General features: G+C 39.2%; 1 protein-coding gene across 5 annotated transcripts in view; it reads left to right on the top strand.

The window, feature by feature from the left end:
- shank3a (SH3 and multiple ankyrin repeat domains 3a) overlaps positions 1-23,231 on the top strand; it is a 209,372-nt gene that overhangs the window by 42,088 nt on the left and 144,053 nt on the right. For all 5 annotated transcript variants that reach the window (XM_067500254.1, XM_067500259.1, XM_067500257.1 and 2 more), the window contains one exon: positions 21,358-21,780. In XM_067500254.1, the coding sequence (XP_067356355.1) occupies positions 21,469-21,780 (312 nt within the window). In that variant the 5' untranslated portion in view covers positions 21,358-21,468. The remainder of the gene's footprint in view (positions 1-21,357; positions 21,781-23,231) is intronic.

Raw genomic sequence — 23,231 nt, 5'->3', positions numbered from 1 at the left:
ATATATATATATATATATATATATATAATCATCTCTTTACAGTTTTAATGCAAAACCTGAGAAAATATAACTTTGTAAAAGTAGACTTTATGGCAGAGCTGCTGTACTAGATTGTATGAGGTTATACCTTATAAAGTGGGCAGTAAGTATTTATACTCATTGGGCCACATGCAATCCATTTTCATGCCCTTGTCCTAAATGTATTTCCTTTACTTCCTCTCTGAAAGGTTTGTTCCAAATATACTCTCAGTTGCACAAAGTTGTTGTAAATCACAGGTTCCTGACTAAATAATACCATCTATCCAGATAGTGGTGAGATTTCATAATTTTAATTATTAGTGCCATGTATTATTGACAAAACTGACATACAAGAGTAAAACAAATAATTTCAAAGGGCATTATGTCTGTTGTCAGAAATCAGCTTACAAAAATATAACCATATCACAACCCAAAAAAATTAGACAATGTTAGTTGTACAATGACATGTCAGAGCCACACATCACAGTGGCTAAAAATAAGTAGGAATGATGCAATTATGAAATAAGATGGAAACATTTTTCTTAAGCAAAGCGTTTAGTGACTAGAGGTGCTGAAGAAGCCAGTAAAACCTGAGTTTAGGGCAGATAGTTACACTAATGCTGCACTCATAGTGATACTCTAGAGCTACCTGAATAAAGATTCATGGGCAGAGGCATGCAGTAAGTGAGAGAAATTATCAGCTTTTAATTTAAAATATGCCAATAAAAACATAAAAATCTAAAGTGCTTAAAAAGAGGTTGGGTACGCTCTGGGTTGCCAGTTAATTTCAGCACCAACACAGAGAGACATACACAGAGAAACAACCATTTACCATTTACACTCACATTCCCACCTACAGGCAATCTATAGTCGATTTTAACCTACAAGATACTTGTCTTTAAACTGTGGGAGGAAACCCACACAAACAGGTGCACAACATGTAAACTTCACATAGAAGGTCCAAACCAGGGACCTTCTAGCATCTGTGAAGCATCTACATAAAATGTAGAATGTAATAATTTGGCAATTGTTACCAAAATATATCTCACTTTGATAAGATACGAAAAAAATAAAGGTTTTGAATTTATCATTGATTGCTTTCACATAATGCATATTTGTATATCCATCTGTGTGAATACTAGATCACATTTTGCTAGTTTACTTCATGGATTAGATAACGTATGGACAATAATGTTTCAAATTGTGAATAGTTCATCACGACTTAGACTATACATTTAGTAAAGAGGACAATATAGTGTAGTCAGTGGTGGTTTTTATGATGTACAGTGGGCATATTGCAGGAAAGGTCTGCTGGTACTTAGCATAGGAAGATGTTGGTGTATGAAAGCTTCTAATGAGGGAGCAAATGCCTCAAATGTCCATTTGAGATGTTGGATTGGAAAAAGTGATTATGTCTGATGATGTTTAGCATTCTGGAGCCCTAGTCTAGGTAATGTTCTCAATTATACTCAACGTATGACTTCGTTAGGTACCACTGATTTATTTTAAATTGGGTGGCCAAAACATTAAGTCCACCTCTTAATGAAATGCACTCAAGTATGACTCCACCACTGACAACAACTACTATGTAAAAGTAGAATTCATGGCAGAGCTGCTGTGCTGGATTGTACTCAAAGAAGTGGCTAGGGTGTCTCAGATCCCAGATTGTTTGATCAGTGTATGTTCTTTTTCCTTCATTACGTTTCATATCTTGCCATGTTTAAACTAATGTGAGCTTTTTGATTTCACTGAGCATCAAACCCCTGTGTCTCACTTTAGTAATGTCACTCATGCCCTATATGTATAAAGATGAATAAGAATTCTCACTTTTGTTCAAAAGCTCTTGTTCTTTCAGTTCCACTTGTAAAAGTTAATTTGTGCTCATACTCAGTATGAGCATGAATAATAGGGGTAAGTAATATATATATTTGTTTTTTATTCAAGGATTGCTGAATTAGTTGTGTCTTATCGCATAAGTAAATGGGTAATCATACTGTCTATATATATATATATATATATATATATATATATATATATATATATATATATATATATATATATATATATATATATATATAGACACAGTATATATGCCTATAGCATTTTCATCATTTGTTTTAGTACTAATTAATCAATTAATCAATAAGGCAAAGTAAGTTGACCAAGATTCACAGTAATATTTCAGATTTCTGTGGGCATTTCTGTCTTTATTTATTTTTAATTTACCAACAGAGAACATGGGGAGAGATGGGGTTTGACATGCAGGAATGATCACTAACTAGATTTAAACCCAGGACACTACAGTTAATATGCCTTCACTGCTCAGCTGGCAGGGAACACATAAGTCAACATGGTAATAAAACAAGTGAACAAAGTGAAACCAAGAGAGTGCATATTTTCTTGGACATTGTAATTCAAAATAAACCCAATAAAATCTTGCAAATAGAACAATTTACCACCAATGGGTAAATTGGCATGTAGCAATGTTGTTTGCTAAAAAAATAGATAGCTTATACCGAATTCAAAATAAATAAGTGGATGTCAGTAGGTTGGTAATATGTTCATGTACGAATACATATTTAATCAATACTTGGTGTCTTCTGCTACTGTATATAGTGTTTGTTTTAACATGTATATTGAAAATCTTTGGCACAGACATTATTTTGGGAAGGAATTAGAGTTAATCTTATTTTCAGGGGTAGCTGCAGGTTGGCTGCCATTCAAACCAATCTGTATTTTCAGCCTACAGAATTTTATTCATAATATTACAATCTTTCTTGAGTTAATACAAAGAGGACAGACCATCGCAATAAAATCGTTTCATTTCTATTGTGCTTAGAACCATTTTCTATTTATTTGCAGTGACAATCCCCTCTGAGAGAAAAAGTGGACCCAAACCATGCCAGCAAAATGCCCCTTACAGCCCAACAGAGCAACCAAATCCAGCATAACTGGATGTTACTTGCTTTACAATGCAATAAAGCTGTGCAGGAGCATCTGCATTTGTTATCTTTCTTCTTCAGTTCTTGCTTTAATTTCTTACCTGTCTGTATTTCAGAATATTAATTTAAGCCTGTTATAGTGACATCCTTGACCTCCCTGGCATTCCCAGTCTGACTTTTAGAGCTGTGGCAGCATGTGGAAAGATAATGCAGTGCATGGTAAGAACCTGGTCTTAATTGGCGAGTAGGCTTTATGAAGTTCTCCCAGGGGAAGCCCATTGATTATTAATGGATAGGTTGCATCAAAGAGCAAACTTTCCAGCAGCAATTCTGGAAACACAAGCATCAACAGATACTGTACATCCACAAGCTGCAGAAGCTTCCAAAACTATCTGTGTGCTTAGAGAATTTATGAACAGATACACGGAAAAAAAGAATTGGCTGAGAACAAGAGAAATTTATGAAATGTGTTTTTTTTATATATATATATATATATATATATATATATATATATATATATATAATAGAACCCGAAGTATGTGTCTATTTGTTGTCAATAGCAGAATGTGTTTTTACAAACTAGTGTTAATAATGTTACATTGACCTCTGTAATGCATTGCCCAGACAGCAGCAAAATCTTTTATGACAGAACATAAAAATTACTATGTCTTCAAATATATTCATTTGCAATATAGGCACAAAAGATACAATAGGTACTGTCTAACATTAAAATGTTTCTCTCTATGGGTTTGTCACCCTTCCAGACAGAACTAGAAATGTGACAAAGTGTAAACCCATAGTAAAAGAGCTTGCCAAGCACGATTTTTACCCTGTCAACCTAATGAAAACAAAAACTAATATTATTAACAGCATAGCATTGTGATTACCTTGCTGTGAACCTAGGAATTTGACTGTGCTGCCCACACACATATATTATCAGATGTATTTCTGTAGGCCTTTTTAGACAGATTAGACATATTTTTTTCATTAAATTGATACTCCTTTAAAGTGGGTTTTGTTTTTACACAAATGCATTGCAATAAATGCAATAAATTCAGTATTCTTGTGCTTTTGCTCGTTTACACATTCATAACATAACAATGTGTGTGCAATGAGATGTTGGAGGAAAAACTAGGAGACCCTACAATGTGCAGCTTAGTAATAGGTAGAGGTAACTGGTTTGGGTTGCATTGAGATTGGTGTCATATTGAGAACCATAAAAGATGACTTGTTGGGCCACAACAACACCTTCTTTGGCTGCCTTTATCTAATTGCTTGCATGTTGTAGCAGTTCATTGCAAGTCACCTATTGTAGTGTTAAATATGAAGATCACTCCAAATGTGACTATAGTCATTTAAATGTTGTACACAATGCAGCACAGCTTTGCTTTAGTCTAAATCATGTCATAAAGGCTGTTTCCCCTCCAACGTAGTTTATTGAATCCCCCAGAAGAAATTATGCTAGTGGCTTGTTAAAGAAATAAAGCTTATTTAAAAAAAATACACCTTCTCCTCCAACCACTGATCCCACCTCTCTTCTTATATACAAACACTGAAACTCAAAAGTTGTGTCTTTGCGACTACATTTCTCGATGGCAGGAATGAGGATTATCAACACCAATCAACCTGGACGGTATAATGACCTTTTAAATAATAATAATATATATTTTCAATGTAAGTATATGATGAGGCAATATCATTTATATTGATATGTGTTAATGAGTTTCATTGCTCTCTCATCTCTCCTCTCACACATTCCATGACACTGCCCCTCTGACTGAGCAGCTCAATTGACTCACAGATTCAACATGGTGGGACACACAGTTTCCACACATGATTTCTCAATTAGATTTCTCCTGGAAAATGTAGATTTCTCACTGTTAACGACTTATACAGTTACTGAAGTTACCAGTTAATTTATATTGGTATTAGTTTCTAACACAAATGAAATAACTGAAATTCAAAGACTAAAACTATCAGGTGCTGAAATTACCCTATTTAGTAGAAAATACCAAGATACATGTCATGTATCACCATTGAGTCTACAAATACAGAACACAAATTTCTGTCTATATTGCCCAGCCCTAATTTCTATACAGGACGATGGTGTGGCAAACAGGTGGCCTGTTTAATAGGGTCTCGTGAGAGAAGGGGGGGGGATCTGTTAGCTATGAACTGGATAGTGGGAGTGGCTTTGGAATGTGGTGCAGCTACTGTAGACTATTGATTCCAAAAGCTTTTAGCACATAGCTAATTTTCCATATGGGAGTTTCTGAATGTGGCCCGGGGGCTCTGGATGGGTCAGGCAGTGTTTTCTTTACACTCTTTGGCTAATCCATCAGCTGGCTCTATGTGCCTTTCAGAGAGGCAGTAAGATCATGTACCGTACTGTATGTGTTCAGCTTGATTTTACACACAAACACACACACACACACACACACACTGAACAACATTTGCAGTTCTATATGCTGTCATATGTTATAGTTTAAAGCATACTTTATATAGGAATTATATAGGAATAGGAATTAATTATAATCTTTTATTGAGTTGACTATACCCTCCAGTATTTACCTTAATCATTACCTTTTGCCATCAGTATTGTCCTGAGTATTTTTTATGCTAACCTAAACTAGGTATTAATAATCATATAATATATGATTAATTATATGATTATATATAATATATGATTATTATTATTATATCTATATATTATAAACAATAATCATTGTTTTCCTTTTGAGTTGTGTTTCCTCTGATGTCACTCAAACACCAGCAGCAGCAGTTTTCTAGAGTTACGACAGCGAACTGTCATTGTTTCCCTGGAGATGTCTGTTAGCTTTGCCAGTCAACTTGAGCTTGAGTAATAGCAGTTGCATCAACTACAGGAGAATTACAGGAGAAAACAGGAGAACAAGAATTAAAACAAAAGCAACATAGTGGCTTGCCCATGGCCACAAAACATGTACAAAACTGAAAATCCTTTTTTTTTCAATTTTTTCTTTTGCTGTTAGGAAAGAAACACTTTTTATGTAGAAATACTGGTAGTATTTGTGTGTTTTAGTATTTTTTACTTAATTTACACTCAGTACCCCATAATAACAAAGTGAAAGCAAAATTTTAGAAATGTCTACAAATGTATTAAAAAGAAAAAACTGAAATATCACATGTACATAAGTATTCAGACTTTGTGTTGCAGCAATTACAGCCTCAAGTCTTTTTGTGTATGAAGCAACAATCTTTGCAGGCCTGGATTGGGGAATGTGGCCAGACTTGATTTTCTGCCATTATTCTTTATAAATTATCTCAAGCTTAGTCCTGGCCCTTAGCACTGTGGAACTCTCCTACTAAAGCCCTATTACCCCGATTGCTCAGTATGGTAACACGTTTGGTGACAAGATTCCTGGTTATTATAGATGCCACTGTGCTCTTGGAAGCCTGCAATGCAGCAGCAGTAGCCCTTGGTAGCCTTCCCCAGATCTGTGCCTTGCAGTTATCCTGTTTCTGAGCTCTGCAGACAGTTCCTTTTACCAAATGGCTTTTGTTCTGATACACTATGCATTGACAGCTGTGAGGCTATAGAGAGCTGTGTGCATTTCCAAATCATGCCCAATCAATTTAATTTAGCACAGATTGACTAGAGTCAAGGTGTAGAAACATCTCAGCAAAGATCAAGACAAATGAGGTTAGTCATTTTCAGTGTTTCCCCTGGAAAAAGCTTTTGTGGACTTGATTGTCAGAGCTAATGTCAATGCTCTGCATTTTAAACATTTCATGCATCCAGTTTCAGGTCACACACCTGCAGAGCAAAGAGGCCACGGAGGAGCAGACAAGAAATATATGCACTTCACTTCTGCTTTGTAATGATAAGACCAAAGACTTTCGTATTTGTTGTTGTCACTCTACCGCCGTGCTCACTCGCACCGAGCTGAGAAGGAGGGGACAATTAAATGTTGTCACAAAAAGACAAGAACGGACAATACAGCTTTTAGTATGTCAACAACATATGTCTCTTTGTAATGTCTCGTTCTCATTCTTCAAGTAAAAAAGACAAAGAAGTGGCTGTAGGACAGTTAAATTTGGGCATGACATTAACAAAAACGACTCTTGGATCCCTTTGCACTTACCTGTGGGCTGCCATGCAGTGTTTGGAAACCCTGCATTTTAATTATGTTCAGGGATATCTAAGAAGTCCCTTTGTAACTATGTATTTAAAATCGTATAGTGTATATTTTCAAAATTGGCTCTCTCTTTTTTCTTCTCGTTTTTGTTTAGATGGCATCGCATGAGTGGCAGCGAGTTCCAGCAGCTCTATGTTTCTCTTTGTCCTTTTTAGCGTCTTGTATTGTTTTTGTGCACTCAGTATGTTCTCTCTTTTTCCTCAAACCGTTATGGAGTTGTGTTACCAGGGGCACTAACCTCATTACTTGTTTCATTCTTTTTGTGAACATTTTGAGTCCACCTCGGGGGACCCCTTCACCTGTGGCCCCATTGTTTAAACTCTGGATCAGCTGTTAGCTCTTAGCCACACTCGTTTCTCTATGCATAGCTGGCATCAAGCGTCGGGTTATCATGGGAAATGTTTCTCTCTCACCAACAAGATGGATACACTAGGGTGAGGGTGCTTCTGAAGCTGCAGCAGGAGTACAGGGAGAGAAGTTTTGTGTCTCACCGAGTCGTGGCTTATCCAGGACACACCAGACTCTATGGCCCCCAAATGGAGTTAAACTAGTTTGTGCAGACCGGACATTGGCAGAGAGCGGTGGGGGGGGGCACAGTAGCAGGGACATTGAGCTACTAGCACTCAGTATTTGGCCTTATTACATCCCACGGGAGTTCTCACATGTGTTGGTGGTGACTGTTTACATCCCTCCCTCGGCTGATGCCACCACTATGTGTGAGCTCGTGCACAGCACAGTGTTTCAGCTGCAGACACAATGCCCACAGGCCCTACTCCTCATCTCTGGGAACTTTAATCATTCCTCCCTCCCACTCTCTACCAACTTCACCCAGTACGTTTACTGCCACACAAGGGACAATAAATCTCTGGACTTAATGTATGCCAGTGTCATGAATGCATACACCTCTGCCCCCCTTCCCTACTTTTGGCTGCTTTGATCACAACCTTGTTCACTTGCTTCCTAATTACACTTCGGTGGTGCAAAAACAGTCACCACAGGTCAGAGGAGTGAGGATTTGGACAGAGGATGCCAGTTTGCAGCTGATAGACTGTTTTAACACCACAGACTGGGGTATTCTATGCAATCCGCATGGGGAGGACATTGACAGTCTTATACACTGTTATCCAAGGCTGCCCTGGGTGAGCCCTGAGCTAAAGGCCCTGCCGAAAGAGAAGAACAGGGCTTTCTTCTTAGGGAACAAGGAGAACCTGAGCAGAGTGCAGTGGCATCTGAAGTGCAATGAGATCAGGAGATGCAAGGACAACTAGAGGAAAAAACTGGAGCAGCACATGGAGCAGAACAATGTCTGTGATGTGTTCAGAGGACTGAAACACATCTTAGGCCATGGAAGGGGGGTGGTCACCAGATCACTGGAGACCAGGCTTTGGCAAATGAATTTAATAGGTTCTTCAATTGATTTGTTTCTGCCCAGTCCCCAGGCTCAAACTACCTAGTCGTCTCCTCCCAGCTGCAGCCTATCAAGCCTAAACTCCATGTAGACGACTCTGCCTCTCCACTTATTGGCACCGAGGGCTCCCAACAGCCCCAAGAGCTCCAGACAACCACAAAGGATCACTACCTTTGCCTCACTGTGGAGCAGCTGAAAAGAGTTAAGGCAGAACAAGACTTGGAAGGCCAAAGGCCCAGACCATATTAGCCAAAGGCTCCCCAGGTAGTGTGCAGACCAGCTCAGTGTGGTGGTCCGGTACATATTTAATCTGAGCCTCAGCCTGAAGAGGGTCCCAGTTCTGTGAAAGACTTCCTGTCTGATTTCAGTTCCTAAAACAGAACACCCTTGGGAGCTGAATCACTACAGACCTGTCACCTTATACTCCTACCTTGTGAAGATCACATGACCTCAACGCTGAACGTGCTGCTGTTTACTTTACAACCACTTTTGTGAACACCTCTGTCATCTACCTGCTGTATTGGACCCTGATCCCACCTGGAATCACCTGGAAGTACTGTAAGGGTCAACTACCTCACTGACAGACCACAGTACGTGAGAATCGCGACTGTGTGTCAGATGTGGTGGTCTGCAGCACGTGGGCCACCCAGGGGACAGTGGAAAGGAAGTCATCACTGACTTTGTTGACTGGTGTGACAAAAAAACACATGCTCCTGAACACCAGCAAGACAAAAGAGTTGTGGATTGATTTCTGGCGGAAACCCCAACTGTTAGCACCGGTGAGCGTCCAGGGGTCAGACATTGAGTGTGTAAACACTTCTAAATACTTAGGTCTGCACCTCAGTAATAAGCTGAACTTGTCCAACAACACTGATTCCCTGTACAGGAATGGCAAGATTCATCTACACCTGCTGAGGAGACTGAGGTCCTTTTTTTGCGAGCCGGACTCTTCTCCGAACTTTTTATGACACTGTGGTGCCGTCTGCAGTTTTCTTTTTGGCTGAGCCACTTATCACCCATTCATAACTGTTACTGAGTACAGAAACTAGTGTTAGCCGTCAGCTGCATGCTAACCAGCGTTCGCCAAGTTTGGTAGCTAAAGCTATCATGCTAATGTAGCTAATTCCTGTAGCTGCCATTTTCTCAACTAAGGCACAATAAACATAGATTGCCATGAAATAAACTACATATCCATGCCAATTCCCTACTCCATCAAGAAGTTTAGTTTGTTAAATATGAACTCACCTGCACATTAGCCAGGATGCTCCCCGGATGTTCTGTTAGCATGTTAGCTCTATCTTGTTTACATTACATGGTCAGAGTTCAAATGTCACAGCTCTCTGATTGACTGGAGGAACATGTAATTGGCTGATACGCGGGGGATTTTTTCCCTCTCCCACAGGAGGAGAGCGCAAAAATGATCTGTGTGGCTGACAGGATTTGTATCCACAGAATGAGATACACAGATGATCAACTCGAGGCCCAGGAATGTGCAAATCAAGATTTGTAGTTGCAAAACAAGATTTGTACTTAAGAGAATGACTTTGTGCACAAAAACTTACAAATGTGCTTTTGAACACATATTCAAGTATACAATTTATTTACAATGCATTTTAAATTCTAAATCCTAAAATACAGATACAAATATTTATTGCACAGAATTAACTCCATCATATCCCACAAAAATATTCTCCAACCTTAAGTGTTTTATGGCATTCAAAGGGTGTTCAACTTTGGCAAAAGTTTAACAAAAAAATAAATATAAAATAAAACCATCATCTTCAATTCTGTCACCATAATTAAATAAATCTAGTGCCAATCTTATGTTGTTGTGGATGGAGTGACCTCGAAGAAGACCAGACAGTGATTCCCTGATAATTTGTGTCATTCCAATTTTAAGTCTATTAATAATAATGTGGGCAAATAGTTACACTCAATATTGAGTAGTGTTATAGGTCTCAGATTCTCTAAGTATCCGAGACTAAGCTTTATAGTGGTTTTATAGTGGTTTATAACTGCCAACCAATGAGCATGAGTCAAACTTGTCTTGATGGTCCAGAAGGTAGGACCTGAGACACTAAGTGAGTGACTTGTAGGGAGACACAATGCACTTTTTATACAATACAATAACATAGCTTTTCATTTTCCTTTTGAGACCCATTGTATGCGAAGAAATAAAGGATAAATTAGCAGCAATAGAGAAAAATAAACAATTTAAGAAACAGCAATAAAACAAATAAAAAGAAAGTAATTATTTGGTTAAGAACAACCAGAAATTTCCTCTTTTAATTATTGGTGGATCTTCCAGAAACTTTAAATACAGTCCCTTGCAATACACTCAACTCCTTCGTCAGTTTCCAGAATGAATTCCTATGAAGACATTTTGTGAACTAGATAAGCATGCTGCTTGTTCTGTTCTCCATTCTCTGTCTGACCCAGTGCACTGTGCCCACAGTGTCAACAATTTCATGTTCCCAGTTGGGTGATATCTTGCTGAGCAGGCAGATAACCTCTTTTCTGGTATCTTCAGTCATTCTTTCTGTCATTCCTTTGATCCTGAGGTTCTATATTCATTTTTCTCTTGACCTTTCTTGTAATTCCAGACATATTTTTCTATCTCCATTAGTTTAACTTCACAATCCCTCAACTCCGCTGCATTGAAATCTCACACCTTGGTGAGGCTAGCTATTTCAGCACAGTTCAGCTTCTAGTTTCTTCCCTTCATTGTAAAATCTTGCAACTAATGTATTAATTGCTTCAAGAATCTTAAGGTTTGATACTTCTTCCTCATTTTGTTTTGCCACATTTTGTAGATGAGCACATTTGGAGGGTGTAGATGGGGTAGAATGGAACATTAACTCAGATTTCTTTTATAACCAGTGCTGGCAGTGTCCAACAGGTCTGCTTTAGGGTAGTCATGTCCACCATTGCGGTGGAGTAACATGATCTGATTTAGACTTTGTTAAATCAGTTTGTTAGACTTTGTTGGCATTTAATTATAACTCTGAGGTCAAAAGCCTCAATAGGACAAAACCTTTGGTGGGGAAAGAATTTCAATACACCTATTTAGGGGAATTTATGCTGGAGAGAGTCATAAGCATGACTGCTCAGTCTGCAATCGTGCCAATGTAAATTTAGGATGCAAATGAGTCACGAATTAGATTATAAAGAAATTTTGTATTTGGGTGTTCGTGGATAAATGCTCTAAAGCACCACTGCTGAGATAGAAGTTTTAGGGAGAACACTGGCTCAGATTCATCAGCAATGGACACCTGCTGTCCTTCTTTTTCTATGTGGTGCTGCAGCTCCTTTTTGGTGTCACAGCCAATTGCGTCCCTCGACTCAAATGACTGCGGTTTATTAGGAAGTAATCATACTGCTGAACCTAATGTCTGGTCTAAAAAGTAACTTGTAACCTTTGAATCAATGTAGTGGAGTAAAAAATATAATATTTCCCAACAAAATATGAATTACAAGTATAAAATAGCACATACTAGAAATATTTAAAGACACAGATTCACACAGAGCACTCTCTGATTGGTCATGTGACTTCCATACTCCCAAGTCTTAGAAACTAACATACACCAAGGGAAAACTACATTCCAAAAGTCTTTTTTATCTTTTTAATCATGTAACATGTTTCTGAAAAATGTGACACATGTTCTGTGCACACACAATGTTATTTTGTAGTTAGTGCACAACCCCCCTACCTTTCTGTGTCAATCTGTGCCAACCTGTCTTCTGGACTAGTAGAGGAGAGCTGCAGTCACTAATATCCATACCAAAGCAAATCCACCAGCTTACCCTCAATATCCATTAGAATGCTTAGGAATCATTAGCATAGCCAGATGATGCCAAAGGCATTGAGCCATCAAGTTAACAATCAGCATCTGTCATTATATGAGAGCTTTTGTTTAGACAGCCTTGCATCTTGCTGCAGCTTTGTCTCAACAACAGCCTGTCATTTCCTAGAAATTCTTCTAACTCATCTCAAGTGCACCATAAGCAGTCCTTTCAGCTGCCCTCAGAGAATGCTCAGTTACTGTTGAAAGGAAGCTTCCTCGAAGTCCCTCACTGGGGTGCCTTCTCCTGATAGTTCATTGGTGAGCAAGAAAAATCCCTGGTAGCACTTTCAAAAGATATGGTCTTGAAAATCTTGATGCGGAGAGATGGCACAACTACTGCTGCACATTGCGACAAAGAATGAAAAAATGACTAGAGAAATACATCCAGAAACATAAAGAATACCTAAAAATCAATATAAGCGTGCAATTTCTGTATAAAATTTTAGATATATCTCTAGCTTTCGTATGCTGTGGTTGTATGAAAATTGTATTTCTATCATAATATAATCTGCTGTCGGTTGAGCCCAACTCTTCTGGAAAACAGTTACACTTGTTAACCTAAAAAAATCCCTTTTACCATACAGTACAGGTACTACAAACAACATTCTCCCTTTTTGTTTGATGCTTCTCAGCCTTACCAATGATTTAACTTCATTCAAATTCTCAATGAGGGACCGGGAGGTAGCAAGACAATGGATGATAAGATGAACGAAAATGAAAAATGGATAGAGAGATAAAGTGTGTATTTGTGTGTGCGTGTGTGAGTAAATGTGGCCCCCAGTGACTTCAGTTTGTGAGTGGGCATGACATTTGCCTTACCAGGTGTATAGAAGCATGAAGCAGACTCTTAAGGGGGCTGTGAACAGTTATCACATTTACTCCAGGCCACAGGCTATGTGGCTGCTTTGTCAAAGCTGACTGTATGTAATACTCTCCCTCCCTCTCGCCCACGCTCTCTCTGGTTCTTCCACCTTCCTTTTCGTCGTCACTTTGCAACCCTCCCCTGTCCTTCCATGCTTGTTTTCTCTCTACTTTTTTTTGGTCGAGTGACTGTCTCCTCCACATCCTCTCCGACTGTCTCTGCTTCATACTATCCCAGTCAACTACTTACCTTAACTTTATCTTTCTCCCTCCCTCTGCCCCAGTCCCCCTTTTTTCCAGTGTGGGTTTTTTTTAGAGTGGAGTAGACAGGGCTGACTCATAGCTTGCAGTGGATTTCAGTCGGGCTTGTGAAGGTCTTCATGTATGGCTCTATGGCAAGGACTTCTAGAGCCTAACGGATGTTTCAGATACACACATTCATTGCTCTGGATCCATGCACACTGCTCTGTATGGTCATGAATTATTCACTTTGTTTTCACTGGGCTGAAGCGCAGGAGATGGGGTTAGGAAGGGTGGAGTGAAAGAGATCAGAGCCAAAGAGAGTAGAGGCAGTGAATGTTAGCTGATGCATTGGAGCTAGGCTCCTTATAATTCTAGTCCACTCGCTTAATGTTCCCAAGAACAGAGTGAGTCTGGACTGCTGTGGTAACCTATAGGTACAGTCACAGCTCCCTCATGTTTTTAAGTTAGTTATGTCGCCAGCCGAGTCTCTAAAAGGTGTAAGATATATTATACATTATAGAGGTACTAGAAACTACACTATGCACATTAGAGATTCAGATGAATTTGGACACTATACAGTTATTGGAAACGCTTTTCAAAGTCAATTAATTTTTTAAAAATATTTTATATTTACCTAAATCATTTAATTAAGCATTTAAAACACTCCCAAGTTTTGATCATTAGTTCAATTGAAGCACTTTTCAGTTACAGACTATGGATTTAAAACCGTGAAACCCAAAGTTCAATATGATAAATATACTTAATTGATTGCTTGTTTGTTTTTTTAAATTTCATTCATAGATTTTGAAAATTTAATTTTGGGAAAACAAAATTATGAGGAAAAGGTGATTTTTTTTCAAAAATACTTTGAAACCTTAAACTTTTTCAGTGATTAAAAAAGGAAAAAAGTCTCCAAAAGTCCTCCAATTTGAGAAGTATTATATGCTTGTAATTTGTGTTTAATAATGACTGAAACAATTAATTGATGATCAAAACTGTTTCTGATATCTTTTTATGTCCCGCTAATCCTGTTAATTGATCAGCTGTTTTACCCCTAGTTATAGAATTATGCAATTGTACATATGCAAGAGTTCCACCTCGACTGATCCAATCTGACAAAATAGACTGTAGAAGTCTGTAAACTGTCTGAACATTAAGGTGGATAAAAAGTGCATATTAAACCTAATTATTTTTGCCCAACTTTATCCTCTTGCTTTTTGTCTATTCAGATAATTTGCTCCTTGTATGTACATCTCTTCAAGTGTTGTTGCCCACATGGGTTATCTTTGCATGATGCAAGCAGGATGAAATCTCTCCCTGGACCTGCCCAAACTATCTAGAGGAATCATTATTGCTTATTGGCAAGCCATATTTAGTTCTTTTACACATTCCCAGAACTTAATCCTACCAACTGTGTGATCTGTTGTTATTCATTATGCAGATCGTGTACTTTAGATATCAGATTGAAATTTGACATTGCAGTCATTTGGAAAAATTCAATTGCTATTTGGGTGGTTATGACTGTTTCATTGTGATTGAAACTAGGATGAAAATTTGTTAGTATTTGTTAGTAAATGTTGGTAATACACAGAGACCAACTTAGTCAATATTGTAAGGGCACAGTTGCACTTGTATCCCACTTAAATACTGGGTGAGGCTGCAAGCCTTTAAGTAGAAGTTGCCCTGAACATCTGGCAGGCCAAAGTTCCATACAGATAGTGATTTGCTATATCCTCAAATGTACTGGGGCTACGTGCTGTACTGTTTCCCTTGTGCCAATGGGACTAGAGTACATACTGTAGTGTGTCAAACATTGGCAGGGGACTTAGTAGTTTAACATTTTAAAGTTAGTTATAGAAACTACTGTGCTTTGTTACACTGTTCTCAGCACTTCAGGTAGTCTTCATTATTAAATAACAGTCAATGTGAATGCTTTAAAACCTACTAATCATTTTCAACATTCAACATTAACCTTGAATAGTTAACTTAAACATGTTTCAAAAGACCCATGTTCTGATTTGCACTTTGCATCTTTAGCAGTACATTACCCATATTTTTTTATTTGAAAGCACAGCATGAAATTCTTTTAATGCACACAAAATCTGGTTGACATGTTTCTATTTTCACAATTAAATTGGAAGTATTCTCTTAGGGTGTTCTCAAACCAACCTAATTTAGTATGGTTAAATCAAACTGGTTCATTTTACCCCTTAGTTTGCTTTAGGCAGGTCTGAACCCACCAAATTACCAACCAAACCAAACCACAACACCTACACTTTACCTAATGGGGTTGTCCACAACAAACTCTTGATTGGTGGTTTGAACATATGTAAATGCTAGCTGACAGCACTTCTATTTTATTTTGTTATTTAAAGATGTTCTTTGAAATACATTTAGCATTCTGCTGCAAAGTTTTGCTTGTTTACTGGCCTCAAAATTACGGTTATGAATAAATGCCAACTGTACAGCTGTTCAAACTAGTCCACTAATTCAGCCAACTAACTACTTGTTTGAAGACAACTTTAATTTCAACCTGTTTAACAGACCTCTTCACTTGATAAGATGTAAGTTGTAGGCTCTGGCCTGCCATAGGACCATCTAATGATTGTAGACTATAGGTAAACTATTAGACGTGTATCAATACTGAAACAGTGATACAAAAGTCCACGATACTAAAAGACAGATCCATTATAATCAAGTACATCTAACAACCGAAAGTTGTGTCATAGACAAAACGCATTTTGTGACCATATTCTATTGTGTTTTTTTAGTCTTTCAAAAATGATTAAATAAAACCCAGAATTTAGTTTTACTTATTTATTATACATCTGACTGCCCCCACCAAATAAAAATAAACAAACATACCAAAAAAACCTAGGTATTATCTGAACTGTGGCTCAAAAATCAGAAGGATGGATGGATGAGGTCATCACCAGGCAGACAGACAGAAAACAGCTGTCTTTTTTTAGTTTAGCAACCACTAATGGTTCAGTTTAAGTTGTGGTTTACTTTTCCTCTTGTAAATTACTTTATTTTATTTCATGAAATAGTTTTAAAACCAATAAGTTTGGGGTTATAGTTATTTATTGCTGAGATGTACACAAAATTGACTGTAAGGTGAAGTAAATATTTAACTAACATTAAAAATTATTTTAGTAGGCATCTGGTAGTCAAGTGATCATGTGGCCATGCAACCGCAACATCCATGGTCCTCAAGCCAGCGACCCTTTGTTGTTTGTTACCCCTTTTCTTTGAAATGGTTTCCTGTCTATCTGAATTGTACTACACTCTTCACCAAATAAAGGCACAAAAGCCCCAAAACATTTGAAAGAATAGTTTTCTTGTAAATCAAAAGTGTTGTTAGATTTGCAAGCCAAATAAAATAGACAATATTTGTGTTTTCCCTACGTTAAAGCAAACATATGCCTCTAAATAAACGTACTGGTATCTGCTCTGTGACTCTCCTGTCAGTTAATTCTTTGCACAAGGTCATTGAGCATAAAGGATAGCAGCAGGATTTGCTTTAAACTCCTTTCTCTGAGAAGCTCTCTGCAGGAATCAGGGGCTTTTCTGATATAATGAGGTGATATTTTGGCTAAACCTATCATCACACAAAATCCAATGAGACACACTGAGCCTTTGTGAGAAGAACAACTACTGGCAAATACCAAGAGGAAGAACTACTTTCGTAGTCTCTCCAGTCTCACAATACCATTTAATAACTCTTGGCATCTTCTTTTCTTTTCGTCTGTTCCCTTTCAGGGGTCGCCACAGCGGATCATGTGCCTCCATCTAACCCTGTCCTCTGCATCCCCTTCTCTCACACCAACTAACTTCATGTCCTCTCACACCACATCCATAAATCTCTTAATTGGTCTTCCTCTAGACCTCCTGCCTGGCAGCTCCAACCTCAGCATCCTTCTACTGATATATTCCCAGTTTCCAAGCCACCTCAATCTGGCCTCTGACTTTATGTCCGAAACATCTAACATGAGCTGTCCCTCTGATTAACTCATTCCTGATCCTGTCCATCCTCATCAATCCCAAAGAGAACCTCAACATCTTAAGCTCTGCTACATCCAGCTCTGCCTCCTGTCTTTTCTTCAGTGCCACTGTCTCTAAGCCGAACAACATCGCTGGTCTCACCACCATCTTGAACACCTTTCCTTTCATTCTTGCTGATACTCTTTTATCCCATTCCAACCTTCTTGCACCTCTTTTCCAAACTCTCCATTGCTCTGAACTGTTGACCCTAAGTACTTTTAAAGTCCTGCCCCTTCTTCACCTCTGCTCCCTGTAACCTCACTATTCCACCTGGGTCCCTCTCATTCAAAACACATGTATTCTGTCTTACTGCGGCTAAGCTTCATTCCTCTGTTTTTCAGAGCAGACCTCCACATCTTTAGATTTCCCTCCACCTGCTTCCTGCTCTCAATACAAATCACAATGTCATCTGCAAACATCATAGTCTATGGAGATTTCTGTCTAACCTCATCTGTCAGCCTGTCCATCACCAGAGCAAACAAGAAGGGGCTCAGAGCTGATCCTTGATGCAGACCCACCTCCACCTTGAACTCCTCTGTCACACCTACAGCACAACTCACCCTGGTCCTACAGCTCTCATACATGTCCTGCACCACTCTAACATACTTCTCTGCCACTCCAGACTTCCTCATACAATACCACAAATCCTCTCTCGCCACCCTGTCACACGCTTTCTCTAAATCTACATAAAAAAACATAATGCAACTTCCTATGACCTTCTCTGTACTTTTCCATCAGCATCTTCAAAGCAAATACTGCATCTGTTGTACTCTTTCTAGGCATGAAACCATATTGCTGCTCACAAATGCTCAGCTCTGTCCTTAGCCTAGCTTCCACTACTCTCTGCACATCTGTCTTGTTCTTAAAAATGGGCACGAGTACTCTTCTCCTCCAGTCCTCTAGCATCCTCTCACTCTCCAAGATTTTGGTAAACAAACTAGTCAAACTGCCTTTCCTCTCTTCATCCTCTTCAACGTCCTCCTCACTTCACTCTTACTAATCTTTGCTACTTCCTGCTCCACACCAGTCACCTCTTCTACTCTTCGTTCCCTTTCATTTTCCTCATTCATAAACTCTTCAAAGTTCTCCTTCCATCTTCCCATCACACTCCTGGGACCTGTGAATACATTTCCATCCTTATCTTTAATCACACTAACCTGCTGCACATCCTTCCCATCTCTATCTCTTTGTCTGCCCAACCAGTACAAATCTACCTCTCCCTCTTTAGTGTCTAACCTAGCATACAAGTCCTCAGATGCTCTTTGTTTGGTCTTTGCCTCTGCTCTGCCTTTGTCCTCTTTATCTTCCTCACCACCAGAGTCATTTTACACACCACCATCCTGTGTTGTCTAGCTACACTCTCCTCTACCAATACTTTACAGTCACTGATCTCTTTCACATTACAACGCCGGCATAAGTTGTAGTTCACCTGAGTGCTTCTACCTTCGCTCTTATACGTCACCCTATGTTCCTGCCTCTTCTGGAAGAAAGTGTTTACTACAGCCATTTCCATCCTCTTTGCAAAGTCTACCACCATCTGTCCTTCTGCGTTCCTGTCCTGAAGACCAAATCTGCCTATCACATTCTCATCACCTCTGTTCCCTTCCCCTACATGTCCATTGAAATCTGCACCAATCACCACTGTCTCACCTCTAGGGATGCTCTGCATAACTTCATCTAATTCAATCCAGAATTTCTTCTCCTCTTCTAACTCACATCCTACCTGTGGGGCATAACCACTAACAACATTGAACATCGCGGCTTCAATTTACAGCGTCAGACTCAAGAACCTGTCTGATACTCTTTTTACCTCTAGAACGTTCCTCACAAACTCCATTTTCATTCATGGTAAAACAACTTGAACCCGGCTCCTAAGCTTCTAGCATTGTTACCTTTCCACCTGGTTTCCTCGACACACAGTATATCCACCTTCCTTCTCTGCATCATGTCAAACAACTCTCTCGCCTTCCCTGTTATAGTCCCAACATTCAAACTCCCTACTGTCAGTCCTACATTCTTAGCTTTCCTCTACTCTCTCTGCCTATGAACTCTCCTTCTTTGACCAACAATTTCCACCGGTACCCTGTAGTTCAACAGATCGGGTATGGAAGTCAGAATTGATGAGAAAGTCATGATTCGCATTTTTAATTTGGCATGTCAGATGCCCTTCCTGACACAATCCTCTGCATTTATCCAGACTTGGGACTGGCACAAGAAGACAGTGGCTTGTGTCCCCTTGCGGTTGCATTTAATAACTCAAAGCATGTAGGAAATATTTCCAGGTTTTGGTATCAGCAGCTTCCATGTCTTCTCTTTGCCAGTTTTAAAATACTATTCAGATGTTTGTTTAGTGATTAGTCTGACTGCTGGAACGTATGATCGACACCTGACACTTAACTACAACCCCAACTCAAATAGAAATGTGTATGTGAATTTTGTAACCACAGCAATTAATATATGCAAATATTTCTGTAGCAAGTCTTTTGGTTGGTGTCCCTTTAAGTATGTGTTTATGTAAATACTGTTTCTGTGTGTATATATTTTATACTGTATGTGCTTGTGTGTGTCAGGTCAGTTATCCCATATTAGCCTTTATTACCTTAATCTTGAAATAGCAGCTTCAGAGCATTCATCACTTGCATTCTCCCTGAAGTGCTTGCTTTAAATTCCACCCAATAGGAAAACAACGTCTTGGGACTGTTGGGTCAATTTGACCAATAATGGCACTGAGAACACAATGGAGCGTAGCACTAACTTAAGCTCGCTGTTAATAATTTACAAACCTGCCAAAAATGTTAGATGGCACGTTTCCTTCCATGAGAAGTTTACTTGGTCAAATTGTGGACTGCTTTACTGGCAACATTCATGCTCTAAAGTATTTATCTTACACACCACACATAGATTAAGTGCCAATCTCATCTGAGATAAGTATCCCCACTGTTATCTTGAGTTAAATTCAATACAGCAGCATTAACTAAATACACCTTGAACATGTTGGTTGGTCAACAGAAAACGACCGGTCTAATCGGGATGCCTGTTTAACAACACAGTTAGATCAAAATCAAGGTCACATTGGCATTATTTGCTTAGCTGTGAATAACAATCCCAGTCTCACAGCTTGAACAGTGTTAGCATGATGAAATGGGAAAAGAAAACAGCACCCCCTATGTGAATGGCCCTCAGTAAGAAGAACTCCCACGTAAGGGAGTAAGGGAGCCATTTGACCAGCACCCGACAGACAGATGTGAAGCATGAAGGCCAAATCCTTCCCAACACTGAATTGAAGAAACAGTAACCCTCCACCCCATCCCCTGTGCTGTTCTGACATCACCCATAGTGTCCGCGCATTACAGCAACAGTTTGCAAAGTTCATTTTCATGTGCTACTTGTGATGTTCTCTCACGTTTGCTGTATTGAACTAAATTAACCTAAAGCTAGAATGTAGATAGGTTAATTTCAGTAGTCACATTAACTGTTGAAACACACCTAATCAATACTAAAGAGCAAACATTTCCATACAAATGTTAATTTAATCTACACTTACCTTTTTATTAAATTTTTTGTTAAAAGACTGAACATGCCTAATTTTTGCTAATTTTATTTGAATTATCTAGTTGAAATCAATGTTTTGCTAAACCTGTGCAATTCAGTTTTATTTCTAAGTTCCCTTGGTACTTATCTTCTCTTTGTGTTTTTGCCTTCTATCTCACTCTGTAATCTCACTTTCCCCCCTCCTCTTTGCCCATTCCTTCTGCCACCCTCCTTTTCTGCCTCCTTCTCCCTCCCTCTTCTCTCTCCCATGCGAATGATGAACATAGCAAGTGGTGTGTGCATGTAGTGTGAGCGAGAGGCATCTGGGTGTTTGTGTGTGTGCGTGTGTGTGTGTGTGTGGAGAGAGAGAGACATAGACCGAGCACCTAACACGGAGCATGCCTCTGCGTCCGGCAGCCAGCAAACATGAGCCACCCAGCCCTCCACGGCAGGACCAGCAGCAGCTACAGCACACACACACACACTCACACACATTTACACAACCTTACACACACACAGAAAACGGCAGCCAGGGGGCCAGCACTGACAGCAGCAGCTCCCGGGAAGAGGACAGCGCCGTTCCCATTCCTGTCTGTGTTCTGGCTTTCCGTCCCGGTGCAGTGCGGAGCGACAGTGCAAGAGCACCCATGGAGGAGCCGACAGGCAACACTGTGGTCATCCGCATTGGAATCCCAGACCTACAACAGACGGTAAGAGCTCATTTTGTAGCCAATGCTGGGGAGAAGATAAAAGACAGGGAAGCTGCCTCTCCCCCTTCCTCTCACTGGATGATTTCTACTTCTCTTCTGTCTGCTTTATGAATTGTGATTTATTATTTAAAATAACTTCAGCTTCTTTTTCTACATCATTATCATGCATTCCTCACCCTGTCCTTTTTTCCTCTTCATAATTTGTTTGGTATGCACACTTAGAGGCTGTATTTGCTTGGTGGATTGTGGGGGTTCCACTCCCCCTGCCTATTGCACTGATACCTTGCAAATAAATCTACCTCTTCATTAACTGGGCCTCAGCTGACTTTGACAACTGGCCACTTAGGGTGAGAGCAGAAGAGAGAGGGAGGAGACAGTGAGAGAAAAGAAAACAGGAATAAATAAAAGGCTAGGAGAGTCATTGTAAAGACACAAAGTAGAAAATTGAGATAGTGATACCTGAACTGTAAAACTTTACCTTATCCTTTGTCTCTCACTCTTCCTGCTTTTGCTCAGTGCCCAGTGATTCAATCTTACCTTCTTCTTATTAAAATTGTTACACAGCAGTTTCCCTGAAGATGTAGCCTGTTTGTTTAGTATTGCACCCACTGAACAAAAGCTTCTTTTTTTCCCAAATCTCTACAGCAAGGGCAGTAATCTTAAAATTTGTACAAGCTAAAGAGTCACCATACGCACTTTGAGGGGAAATACATTTCTTGATTAGGAATTGTTCTTGTAGTGTTTTTGTAGGCTATATCTGTTTTAAATTGAGTGCTTCATTCCTTACTGTTGATTATTAGCAGTACTCCCATTACAGTGTCATTTGCAACTCACAGTTGCACAGTGATCTTAAATAGAACGTGATTTCTTGGAACTGCATATGAACACAGACAAGAAGTTGGGCAATGAAACGTTTATCGGTTTAACATCATGTGTACTACCCCTTCTCGTCCTGTCAGTAGCATACACAAGATATATAAGAGAGGTACTGTGTGAGATGTTCTATGCAAAAAACAGCATTAGGCTTATTATTACTAATGTGCTTTTGAGTCAACGTATCCCTCTTCTTTCATTTTCACATTTCCACTGGAGATTTCTTCTAATAATGGTATACCAAAATTAAGACTAAATCTTTACTGCCAGTCACTCCATACTCAGGTGCTTGCTGTAGTTGCCTTTCTAGATGCCTTATTTTAAATGTCCTTTTGATTCCTTCTCCAGACATTGACAGTGACAGCAAGTGGCTGTTTTTTTATTTGTTACTGTTGATTACTTCATTGTTGTTGGCTACTTGTCTGTAATGGCCCATTGTATTTTAGTGAGGCTCCCGCACTGCATGCCAGGAATGAAGATAGGAAATAAAAGGAGAACAGTTGAAAAGAAGCAGAAAAATCCCCAAAGGTGCTGCACAATCACTGTCTGTGAACAAAAACGTTTTTTTGCGCACACAC

Source organism: Channa argus, chromosome 4 (genome assembly GCF_033026475.1).
Source record: "Channa argus isolate prfri chromosome 4, Channa argus male v1.0, whole genome shotgun sequence".
NCBI lineage: Eukaryota > Metazoa > Chordata > Actinopteri > Anabantiformes > Channidae > Channa > Channa argus.
This window is presented reverse-complemented; position numbering and strand designations above follow the sequence as displayed.